General features: G+C 38.3%; 1 protein-coding gene across 2 annotated transcripts in view; it reads right to left on the reverse strand.

Annotated features, from left to right (window-relative positions):
• The window catches only part of RGS12 (regulator of G protein signaling 12), a 110601-nt gene that overhangs the window by 14743 nt on the left and 83926 nt on the right, over nucleotides 1-11932 (reverse strand). For both annotated transcript variants that reach the window (XM_072406510.1, XM_072406511.1), the window contains 12 exons: nucleotides 10934-11103; nucleotides 8634-8726; nucleotides 7715-7858; nucleotides 5977-6156; nucleotides 5452-5605; nucleotides 5018-5130; nucleotides 4401-4589; nucleotides 3061-3134; nucleotides 2046-2172; nucleotides 1709-1805; nucleotides 1330-1397; nucleotides 455-608 (listed from right to left, as the gene is read on the reverse strand). In XM_072406510.1, the coding sequence (XP_072262611.1) occupies nucleotides 455-608; nucleotides 1330-1397; nucleotides 1709-1805; nucleotides 2046-2172; nucleotides 3061-3134; nucleotides 4401-4589; nucleotides 5018-5130; nucleotides 5452-5605; nucleotides 5977-6156; nucleotides 7715-7858; nucleotides 8634-8726; nucleotides 10934-11103 (1563 nt within the window). The remainder of the gene's footprint in view (nucleotides 1-454; nucleotides 609-1329; nucleotides 1398-1708; nucleotides 1806-2045; nucleotides 2173-3060; nucleotides 3135-4400; nucleotides 4590-5017; nucleotides 5131-5451; nucleotides 5606-5976; nucleotides 6157-7714; nucleotides 7859-8633; nucleotides 8727-10933; nucleotides 11104-11932) is intronic.

Consider the following 11932-nt stretch of genomic DNA (forward strand, 5'->3'; position numbering starts at 1 on the left):
AAGCCATTGATTACATATCCCGTGTAGTAAAGGGGGCAGGATCCTATAATTCAACTATAAAACCCTACCGCACCCACATCAGCAGATAGATTTCTTTTCCTACCGTGGAATGATAAACACAAACATACCATTCCTTGAAACAGGAATGAAAACAATTACCCCTAGGCTCTCCTTAGACTAATACTTGACCTCCCTAAAAGCAACGCATATCCGCTTTCAATAACCCCTAGGTAGGTTAGCAATACTTACAGTGCTGTGCACAGTGCAGACATTCTTCTGGAGGACCAAAAATTGAACAGGTAACACTTTCATATATTATGATATGTTCACATATGTTCTAATCTAAATGTGATAACATCTGCATTCTCTACCTGCCACCTTTACAGCATACCTCAAATATACAAATGCATTTAATATTGGTATAGAGCCGTGCACTGCCAGGCATGTGCTGTACCTTCTGCTTCATCCAGATTAATTTTATGCTGCTTCTTTTTGCTCCCTTTCAGCGCAGCTTCATCTTTTCTCTGTAGTCTTGCATCTCTTGCTCCTTTCCCAAATTCCCCTTTCAGTCTAATTGAAGAGGATTTTATAAGAGGCCGATCTTCCCCCTGTAAAGTCAGAAACAAATGTTTTACATTTATTTTAATTGACAACACAGCCAGTTCTAAAAGAAAAGCACTGTGGGATGTTCTAAAAAAGGAAAAAAATATGAACAATGTTTAGGGTGACGTATGTCATGTCAACCAGTCAGATTATAACACTGGATAATGAATGGTTGGTAAGGATTGGACATTGCTTTAATAAATACAGTTGGTCATATACAGCCTAGTAAGGCCCAATAAGACAGACAGGTTACCCAAGGGAGAAAGATGACTGCTCCCGATATGGGATTCTTGCACATTGCACATGTTACAAGGACTTGTTATTACTCAACATAGTTTTAGAACTTGATGCTGAATCTAAATCCAACTACCAGCTGCCATATGGAACTTTTTATTAAGTTAAGACAGAAATATAGATAAACACAAGGAAAACCATCTACAAGCAGAGAGTTTCAATGGGGATTGAACCTACAATACCAGCTCTGGACTACCATTTAAATCATTGCAATATCTACATTTAACATACAGTTAGACTGCAACATTCATACTGATCCCTACAAGTAACTGCAGACACTAATTAGGTCCATTTCTGAGATTGTGATAAGCCAGTCCCTCTAAACTGATATCAATGATAGTCTTAACAATTGTAGCGGAAAGTGAAACCGAAGTTCCTTTGCTTCATATTCTTGCCTCAACCTATTGGTATCTGATGACATTGATCACTTACCAGGGATGTGTGGCTTCTGGAATTGACTAGTGTAGGATTTGACTTCATCATGGGTGTCTTGGTTTTGTCTGTAATCAAACACACATATCAATGATATGATATATTACACTGTATGAAACAATTGAAGAGTTTTCAAGTTGCCTTGAGTTTAGTACACTGGGGCATGATAGACACAACACGCAATCTAGCATATTTACTGACACATTCAGGTGAACCAAATTAAAATTAGATTTATTCTGGAAATCTAGGTTTCAATTACCCCTGATAAAGGGGATAGTGTATACCATTTGGTGCTGTGTCTCTCTCACACCAAATATACCGGCCATGAAAAAGTATTGGTGGGTAAGAAGATAGGGAAGAAAGCAATGCCTTTTCTTACCTTTAATTTTTGAACCATCCCTCTCCTCCAATACAACTCTCTGACCATCTAAGGTGGATATTGGGACACCCAAGTCTAGAGGTTCCTGCTCTCCACTCTGCAAAAACAGAACAAACTAGAGTTAAACTGTTCTCCTGCATACAGACTATGACTAGTGTACATCACTAGGATTGGTGTCATCTCATGTAATAACTCATGGTGACAACCCCTGCCACTACTGTGTACAGTCAAGTATGCAAAATATAATACAGGTATGTACATAAAGGTTAAACCACTACTTTGCTTACAATCTATATATTGTGGTGCTATAGCGAACTATGAGGGCAAATTGACTTACAAGTCGAGCAACAAGGTCATTAAGAGTCAACCCGTATTTAGCCACAACAGGACGCAACACTTCAGTCACAGGCTTTGTTGGTTTGGCTTTTAATCCCACTGATCGGTTAATTGGTACGAGATCCAAGCTGAAAGCAAAGAAACATTTAATTACAATTTGTTTTTTCAAACTTTTTGAATATACAGTTTATGGCTAATGGTAAATATGTGTGTCTGTAGGGGAGATTATCAACTTCTTTATAGTGTAATAAAACTTTTCAACAACAAGAAATGAGAATAAATATTCTCATTCTGTAAAATACCTGTAATGAAAACATTTGGCCTAATCTTCTCCATTCCATTAAAAATAGAACAAACACTGCAATGAACTAAATCCTTAATTTCAGTCCTCTCATGTACTAGAAATCCTTTGATTTCACTGCACACTACGAGCCTTTAAAAACTGTTTAGAGAATGCTGTTCTATTGCTGCTGCGCTATTGCCCGCAAAGTTTGGACCTCTCTAGTTTCACACACTGTATATTAGAATTGCCTATAGTAAGTAAGTATAGTAAGTAAGTATAGTAAGTATAACAAGGCAACACCTCCAAAGGTCTGTTGTTGCTGCAGCTGTATATATGCACCATTTTCTCCTCCCTGATTGGTTTAGAACTAGCAGCTAAGAAAAATACTTAATACTTTTTAAGACGTTTTAAAAACTTCAATGCTGAACTTATGTTTTGTTTTCAAACTTTGCAAGCAGGAAAACTATATATAACTACAAAACATTTTCACTGAGTTTAGCTTTAGCTGCACAATTCTATACACAGGAAAATACAAGTAAACGTGAAACGATCCATGGCTGTAATAACCCCAGAGAGATTGTTAGTTTGGTAGACTGTGGAGCGCAGACTCTGCGATGAAATACATTTATTACATAAACTGGAAAGGAAACGTTCCCGCCAGGAGGGTCCGCAGTGGAAAACCTCCCAGCTGCCCAAAATGTTACATTTGGTAGATTCATTTGGTTTCTCTTACCGAAATAACGTCCGTTTTTCTATTCTTAGATCCCGGGATTCGAGAATACTGCTGTCTTGGCTGAGAACGAGCGGCTGCGTTACATGCAAAAAGAAAATAAACAGAAGCGCACAATAAATTACACATTAGGGGGGAAAGAAAGTACATGCTACACAGTGCTACTTGTCAGGAGTGAGGGCTGGGGGGTTTAACACTTTTACTGCCAGTCATTGCTGTTTGCACAACTGTACTGAGGACCAGAGACTTTAAAGTGACCCTGTCTACAAAAGAAAGACATCACTACTGGTTCCTGCACCCACTTTATCAGAAAAAAGAACTGCGGACAGGAGAGCCTGGAAGCTGATGATCCAAAGCATACTCGGCAAGCAGCATTCACACAATATGGGAACGAGTGGTTTTATTCTATTTATCAAACGTTCATGTAAAGATTATGGCATACAAGCAATTGCCACAATGATTTTTTTTTTCCCAACCTTTGTCTAATGTAGTAACATAGCGTGTGTATAACAATTACCAACAAAACAAAATCTTTTTTTTTCATTACAGGAAAGCCAGGTTACTTACAAAATAACACTGCCTGATAACTTGCTTGACTATTAATTGCTCAGCATAGCCATGATAAAAATGTTCAACACACGAACAGATAAATAAAAAGGCACCATTAAATTTAAAGAAAGCATACCCCAAACTAAAGCACTTCCCATTTATTTTACTCCATCATGGGGAAGAATGGGGGGTATTAGTTAAACCATAATTGTCCTTCAAACAAGTATGCCTTACATTGATTATTGATGCATATTTGGCCAGTAAAGAATTTAAAAATTTTAAAGATTGCAGCTACTGACCTTTAAATCTGCAGGCATGCAACCTAAAAGTTTACAATAAGAGGCACCTAAGCTGGCATTAGTAAAAGGCTGAAAGAATGCCAAGTCAGTACTGAGTTCTATTTGAGAATGAACTGCTTCCCAATGCCTGAAGCTAGAGGGGCGAGTGAGGGCTAAAAATTCAAATACTTTAAAGCTTTATAGTTTATTTTCTATAGCCTGGTCACAGGTTCACATTAACCCTCTCCCCAAATGGTATTTTTAAAGTGAGAAATTTTTTTGCAAAACATCCCCAATATATAAACCATCCAATCTTAAACCCAACACAACCTAACTGCTAAAGAATAATCTAAACATTCAAAACAAAACAACACATAACCCTCATTCTGCTATATGATGTGGCGATCTGGCACAGATTCAGCCACTAGTTCCACAGACCAGGTTAAACTGAACCCCTTTGACTATATCTATCTATCCATCTATATAACCAGAATTATAGGGGTAAAATGGCCTTACCTTGTTGCCTCCAACTAAAAACAAATCCACTGCAGCAATATTAAATCCATGCTTCTCACACAAGCCACTCAGGATTTCCTTAATGGAGAAACCAGTCTTTACAACCATGGCACAGGACGAGCCATCTGGCAGAGCGATGTAGCACTGTTTGGGGGTTTTCTCAGAAGACGACATTCTGGAAGATTCAAACTTTGAAGGACAGAAAGACAAAGCTATTAAATAGCACAGAGCAGAACTAGTACAACATGACTTTTTAATGTTTCCTATGAGGGCTGCAAAATAGCGTGCAGAGCTCACATGAGCACATTTATGAAAGAGCTTTAAAATACAAACAAAAAATAAATTGATTATCTATTAAGGGCAAAAATACCTAATAAGTCTGTGTGTTGTCACCATAGATGCGTAATGTATTCCCCTTATAGAATTACAATAAACTTCCTCCAAGGTGAGACAGGCGGAATTAATGAAAATTCAATTACAAAGGTCATGGAATCCATGTGCTCATTTAACTAAAACATGCATAATGGGAGCTCAAAGCTTCGAAAGGGTTTCTTGTCAAATCGCCTGATAAGAGTTGCGGTCTTGTAATACAATTACAGATTGATTGTGCCCCTTACCTCCAGCACATTGCCGTTACTACCACAATTAATCATCTCAAGGCTTGCTGAAGAGGATACAGAACCTTCAGACTCGCGCCTCCTGCCAGGACCCCCATTGATGAAAGTAGAATCTGCCAGAAAAATAGCGAAGAGGAAACCTTCAGCTGTGAACTTAAATGGACTTGGATAACAAAAAACCTGGGCAGCATGACTGTTTCTGGAGCAGGAAAAATATCTAAAACTTCAATATGACTGAACATAGAGCTGGGACTATTACCAGTATTACCTAAAATAACGCCAGATAAGACGCGACCGACTACCAGAAAATTAATTGGGATGATGTGAGGGTGGTTGTGTGCTGGCCACAGCCTCTGCTGACTATACAGAAATCCAGCCATGACAGTAACACATCAGCCCTATATTTCATAACCATAAAGCGCACCAATACTCACCATTGGAAACATCCCCATTTTCTTTCTTCTTTTGTGATTTCCCAAGGCTTTTACTCCTAGACCAGGAAAAGAAGTTTCCCCTCTTCCTTTTATCATCTTCCTCTCCTGATTCCTCATTCAGAGATCGACCTGACTTGGTCTTCTTACTGGATTGCTGTATGCCAAAAAGAAAAATAGATTTAATTCCTATATATATTCATATTTTTATATTCTTCACATGTGATAATGCAAAATAGTAATCTAATGCAGACATATTTAAACTTGCATTAAAAAAAACTGCAAGCAAAGGAGCAATTTTATTACCAGCAAATAAAACATGATTTAGATGCTGAAAACTTATGCATATTCTTCCTACTTTTTTTTGCAAATAAGAGCTAAAAGTGTTAACCACTTGGACAATCAAATGTTTTGAAAAGGAGCATGTGATTGGAGCTGGTAATGAGTGGTAGTGTTAGAAGTCCTTTCATAAACTACAAGTGACGAATTACATCAAGCCATTAAGCAATGGGAATTCAGACTTGGTACCTTTTTAGGAGTGGAGATGTTGGATCGATCAGAACTCAAGCTATGTTTGGAGGTTGGGCTGCTGGGTATTTCCTGGGGATCTGGCAGGGATCGCCCCTCCACTTCAGCAAGCATGCATTCCTGGTACAGGTGAGACTTAAGGAATCGAGTGTAGCTGTCAAACTTCATCAAGTTAAATATCTAGGAAAAACATAAATAATAATGTAAAGCCCCTGACACTATTAAAAGCTTCTGAGAAAACAGTGATTATATGATCCTTCAAAACGTGTGTGGTATTGATAAGATTAATCTAAGGTCTTGAGACAGTAATGCTACAGTGAAATTCTCCTAAGTTTACAGTACAGGTTATGATTTGAGCCCCTCCTTTCAATTAAGCTCTTGTGATCGTGGACAATTAATTACTACTGTGGCTTACACCACAAACCTCCACTTGTTTCCATCTGCTATCAATCATCATTTGTCAATGTGATTAACTGCGAGCAATCCTAAATTAAAACAAAAGTCACTTGTGTAACTTTAGTCTAAAGCGGTTCACAAAGATTTCAAGTTTGTTCTGGGGTGGAGTTCTGCTTTAACAGGCTTCCAAGCAGAGAAGCAACATGAAACCTCTCTGTTACATGACACTTCAGGTTAGAGAGAAGAAGGAGAGTATCATAAAACCCAGAACCCAAGAACCCAGAGTCTTAATCAGGAGTGTACATTCATGCAGAAACACTAAAAAAGTGCAACCCCCTATACGCAGGCCAACAATAGAAAATCATTTATATTAGTAAAGTTAGGGCTAGTCTAATAACCCTCAAATGTTGCTTGCTTAGGCCCCAGGTAAGCATAATTTTAACACACATGTTCCAGTCACAATTTAGAATTTTCTGAAACCTAATAAACGGTAAAATTAGTATGCAACATTATCAGTCAATGGCAGTGGAATAGGAAAGCAATACAAAGAATAAAATCCACCTTAATCAATTAATAACTAGCACAGGGAAGGTGCATGTGTATTGTTTGGTTTATTCTGCAAATGTGAACCAATAAATTGATATGAATTGCTGCATTTCCTTGCCTTGTTGTATTGAACATAAAGGTATTCAGCGTGGGGTTTCTGATGTCTTTTAATGGAGGAGCCTACCACTAAGGTATATCTGTTCTAAGAGCCACACTCCAGCCTTATCCATAATGTCTTTTCTGGGTTCTGTAAGCTGCCTTGCTGAAAGTTTCCTTTATCTGGTTTAACTGCAAAGTGTGAGCTTCTCTGAGTATGCTTTACAAGCTGCATGAAGTCGGAGTTGACTTTATTTCCTGGCTGGAGGATGTCCAACATTATCTAAGCCTTTCCTATCCAGCCAAGATCTCATCTAGAGAATCCTACAGACATCAAGGTCTGCATGCAAACAGAATCTAAAAACACCCTCAAGCCCAATATTTGCATTGAATTTTGCATAACTCTGCAAAGAGCCACCCCACTGCTCAAACTAGGGCTGAGGGCTCCTAGGAGTACTGAGGAAGGGTGCTGTCATGTTTTTAGAAATCACTCCTCAGTACTCTACTGACCGTACTTATTAGTGAACTTTATTGCAGGGAGCCACTGATGATAATACTGGGTCAAAAATAAGATATGTAATAAAAGTATATTTGATCAAAAATTTGCTAGTTGGAGAGATAGAGAGAAACCAGTGAAGGCAAAAGAGAAGCAGAATAAAATTAGGCTTCAGTTTTTCCCAAGTTTGGAGAAGCAATTTACCTGGAGCTGCTGCACTTTAAACATATCCGGGTGCGGGGCATTGAGAATGTCATCAGCAAGCTGAGCTTGACTGTCAATGTTCACTGGAGTGGTTGCCTTGCTGCTCAGAAATTTGTTAAATATTTCCCTGGCTCTGTAGGACAGCTGCAAATAAGAAATAAGACAGGGTTGTTAGTTACAGGACAATTCATATATGCATGCAAGGTGATCATTTTATTTTTGTATACAGAGATAATGGGTCCCAAGCTCATAAGATTTTTACTGTTAAATGTAAAAAGTCTATAATAATACTGACTCTTTCATCACATTTTCTTTGTGAAGGTGCAAGGTTTAAATGACAATTTAAAGAGGAACTAAACTTAAACCCTAAAAAAATGCAGGCAGCTCCTTCATTGTATGACCCCAGCATAGCTGGCTGCTATGCATGGGAATTGCATATTCTGGCCTGGCCATTCAAGAAGACTGAACATTTCATTGCACAATTCTGCAAGAACATACCTGTTTGCAATTTATTATGGTTTAAGTTTAATTCCACTTAACACAAAGAATAGCCAGCACAGCAAAGATGCAAGTTTATACTTTTACTGAAGTTCCAGAAAAAATAAAATTGTTTGGGAGACAGATTCCTCTTTGGCAATGTGACAAAGGTCATTTTCTTTATAACTTCCCCAAAAAAGCACTAGAATTATATCTTCATTGTACTGGCTGTTCTCCGATTCATACAAATACAAAAATAAAAAAAAAATTTGGCATGAGATGAGCTTCTCTTAGACAGCTATATCTTTTTCACCTTAGTATGGGACCAATGTGATCTTTTACAGGAAATAAACTACTGGTGACAATTTGTGACGTTCAGGTTGTAGAAAAGCAGTACAAATACAACAAGCAATAATAACAATAATAATTATTAATAAATTACCTCATTTTTGTCATGAGCTGGAACACGGCTGAAATATTCACAGGCTTGCCAGAACAAAATGTTCTCCTCACTGAACTCTTTCTTTAAAAACTCCTACAGGGAAATAAAAAGAATAATGAGAAAAACTCTATCAAGAACCTTTTGTATCCAATCTAGCCAGAACCTATTATAAATTAGAAATGCTAATCTTTTCCCAATGACTATCCACAACACACTCCACGCTGCAGCTGCTGATGTAAAGGTGGCAGATGAATAAAGACACGGGTATATATTTGTGTTTGGTAAATGCTGAAAGTGTAAAAGTTGAGAGTTTCCCAAAGTCTTTGAGGACTCTATAGGTTAGATCTTTTATATTCCTGAGCTAGTAAACCTGATGAGACTATAACGAAGGGTTTTGCATTCAACAGTTGATGTGGAACACACAAAGGTGGCCAGAACACCCAAATATCCAATGTGGAGAGAAAAGGCCAACGTACAACAGGGGAGCAGAAGAGAACAACACGGACACATGTACAGACAAAAATCTAATGTCTGTACGGACCTTAGGTTTTGCTGCTCGGTTGACTATGAAGATAATTTTCTTTTTGTCAAATCTGTTCAACATATACAAACTGCCAACATCCCTGACGTGCGTCTCCTTACCACCATTGTTAGTATAACCAGCCAGGTCTAATTATCTCCTCATTATAAAGCTTGCTGCCCTGTTGTTGCCCTTATAGGATTGGCATGAAGCTGGGTTGTTAGAACACACCTCAACAACTTTTTCCAATTGTCATTTGGATCTCTTGGGTTGTCCTATCTGGATGCCAAGTCCATTTTGCCGTGGCCCTCCTCTGCCTCTTGTGCTGAATTCTACGCCAGGTCTAAGTTGCACCGCTTTTTCATGTTTAGTGTGCAGTTACATCTATTGCCTGTATCAACTGAATCTTTGATGAAGCGGGTTTTATCTGCGAAACGCGTTGGATTATTACAGGAAAGATTATCAATTGTACACTTAGGCTATGATTGTTATATTCAGCACTCTGATTCTAATTAGAGCTATCAACCATACTTAAAATCCTGGTGTATGGTTGAACCATGGAAGTTTTTTTGTGCCTGCATTGTGTCTACATTTTAAATATTTTGTAAATATAATGTGTTTGTATATACTGCCCTAAAATGTCCCTTCTACAAAAATGGTTTCTATGCTCTGATGACTAACTTGGCCTCAAAGAACATAAAATTGAACAATAACCTAGTTCAGTAGGTAAATAAGGCATGTAAATAATATGATTGTTTAGAACAAATATGTGCACTGCATCTAGGACACCTATTATCAGTATAATATAAACTCAGGACTGACAGACTTTAGAGTGGATCTCTTCTGCAGCATCATGTTCAGAGAACACGTTAGAAGCCAAATTATGGGGGAGATCTAAATCTGTCATAAGACTGGATTCAGTGCACATGGAATCAAGTCTGTCCATAGCAGGTGAATCCAGAGCCATACTGCACATTGGTTGTCTTATACTGGTGATTGAACTTTTACTTGCAGATAATAGACAGAAACGCCTACTGATCCTAATCTGGCAGGTGACTGAAATGTAAACATTCTAGAGGAATATTTCTTTTACTACCACCTCCAATAAAGAACACATATAATACTTTTAAAAGTTTTCTTGGGTTCAGAAACCAAGAAACCGGTCATGAATGGAATCTAGAAAAGCAAGGTCAATCCTTGAGACCATCCAGCAATAATATGAGTGGACAATAAATATAATACCAGAGTAAAATAGAAATGTATATATAAAAACAGTTCGATAAAAAGTCTTTTGAAAAAAGAAAAAAACTTTAGTTGTCAATAAAGATCAATAGAGAACATTAGGAGTCCACCAATTGCTTTGAGAATTTGCCATGTTCATTTATAAGTTTGGTTGGTAGGTTCCATTTCCCTTTACTTGTTTTGATGTAACAGTTCACTGACCAAAGCCATCTACTTCTACCCAGAATGATCACGGTCCACTGATTCAACTAGATTGGTTGTTTTGAGTAAGTTTATCCAATGCCTAGGGGCTGCCAAGTGATGGTAATCAGAAAGTGTAATTGAATTCTGGTGTCCACACCTGCAATCATTCGACAATCGAATAAGTTATCTTCTGGCTGGATCTAAAAGAAACACCTTGGACCCCTCTCCAAGGTGTTTTTTGTAAATCCAATGAAAAGATAAGTTATTTTTATTCAATAAAGCCCAGACAGACTGGAATGACTGGTTCCACAATAATCTGACCACCAGCAGCATTCACCTGATAAGAGCTACTTACCGTAAAATACCGAATGCCGACTGGATCCTGAAGAAGCCTTTCGAAAGACACAGCCCAGCTGGCCACCCTGCGCTCGCCGAGTTTCCGGCAGCTCTGTACGCTGGGAAGGCTGGCATTGCTGCTCAGACTGTTCTCGCTTACACATCCTTTCAGGTCAGTGCTGTTCAGTTCTGCCGGAGGAAAAAAAGAACAGAAATCATCTCACTATAATAATAATATTAAAAGAAAAAAACAACAAGCAAGAAATAAAAAGTAAACATTTTATTCTACTAGAACGATCTTCAAAACCTTTGCCAACCTTTCCACATCCACTGAAAAGAACCATAGGTTAAAAATTTAGGAAAACACTTTTTCTCTATTTCAAGCATCCGCGTAGTGCTGCTTACAATTTCATCATCGTATAATGTGATGTCCCTTTAGCTGTCACAAATTGGGTGCAATGAAAAGTTTGTAAGCAAAGTTGTGCTATAAGTTAAAGAAACCAAACTGAAGTCACCGCACCGTAGTTCTGTTCATACATATACTGTTGAAGAGGTTTTCCTTTAGTAAAATAAAGGCGATTGTTGAACGAGAATCATCTCACATTTGTACGCAGTCAAAGTGTTTAGATTGTTGGACCTGTTTACACATATGCTGCACTGCTGACCAGTGGGCATATGTGTAAACAGGTCCAACAATTCAAAGTGCTCAGCGTAGGATGTCGGGGTATTTGGAACATCCCAGCTTCCCCTGCAGCTGCCAGGACTGAATGAACTCCTGCGTACCACCCAGTCAATTAAGATGGCCAAAGACCCAACTTCACGAAAAGGACTGGGTGAAGAAGGGCACACCCACGCTAGACCAGGGCACGCACGTGTTAGACCAAGGACAGGCAAGTTCAATTTAAACGACCTGACTGGACACAATTTTTTGGGTTTTAGTTATTTATATTCATGCTATTATCCAGTAGCTATATAACGCCAACATATTACGCAGCGATTTAGAAAGTCCAAAGTCATG

This window comes from Pyxicephalus adspersus, chromosome 3 (genome assembly GCF_032062135.1).
Source record: "Pyxicephalus adspersus chromosome 3, UCB_Pads_2.0, whole genome shotgun sequence".
NCBI classification, from domain to species: domain Eukaryota; kingdom Metazoa; phylum Chordata; class Amphibia; order Anura; family Pyxicephalidae; genus Pyxicephalus; species Pyxicephalus adspersus.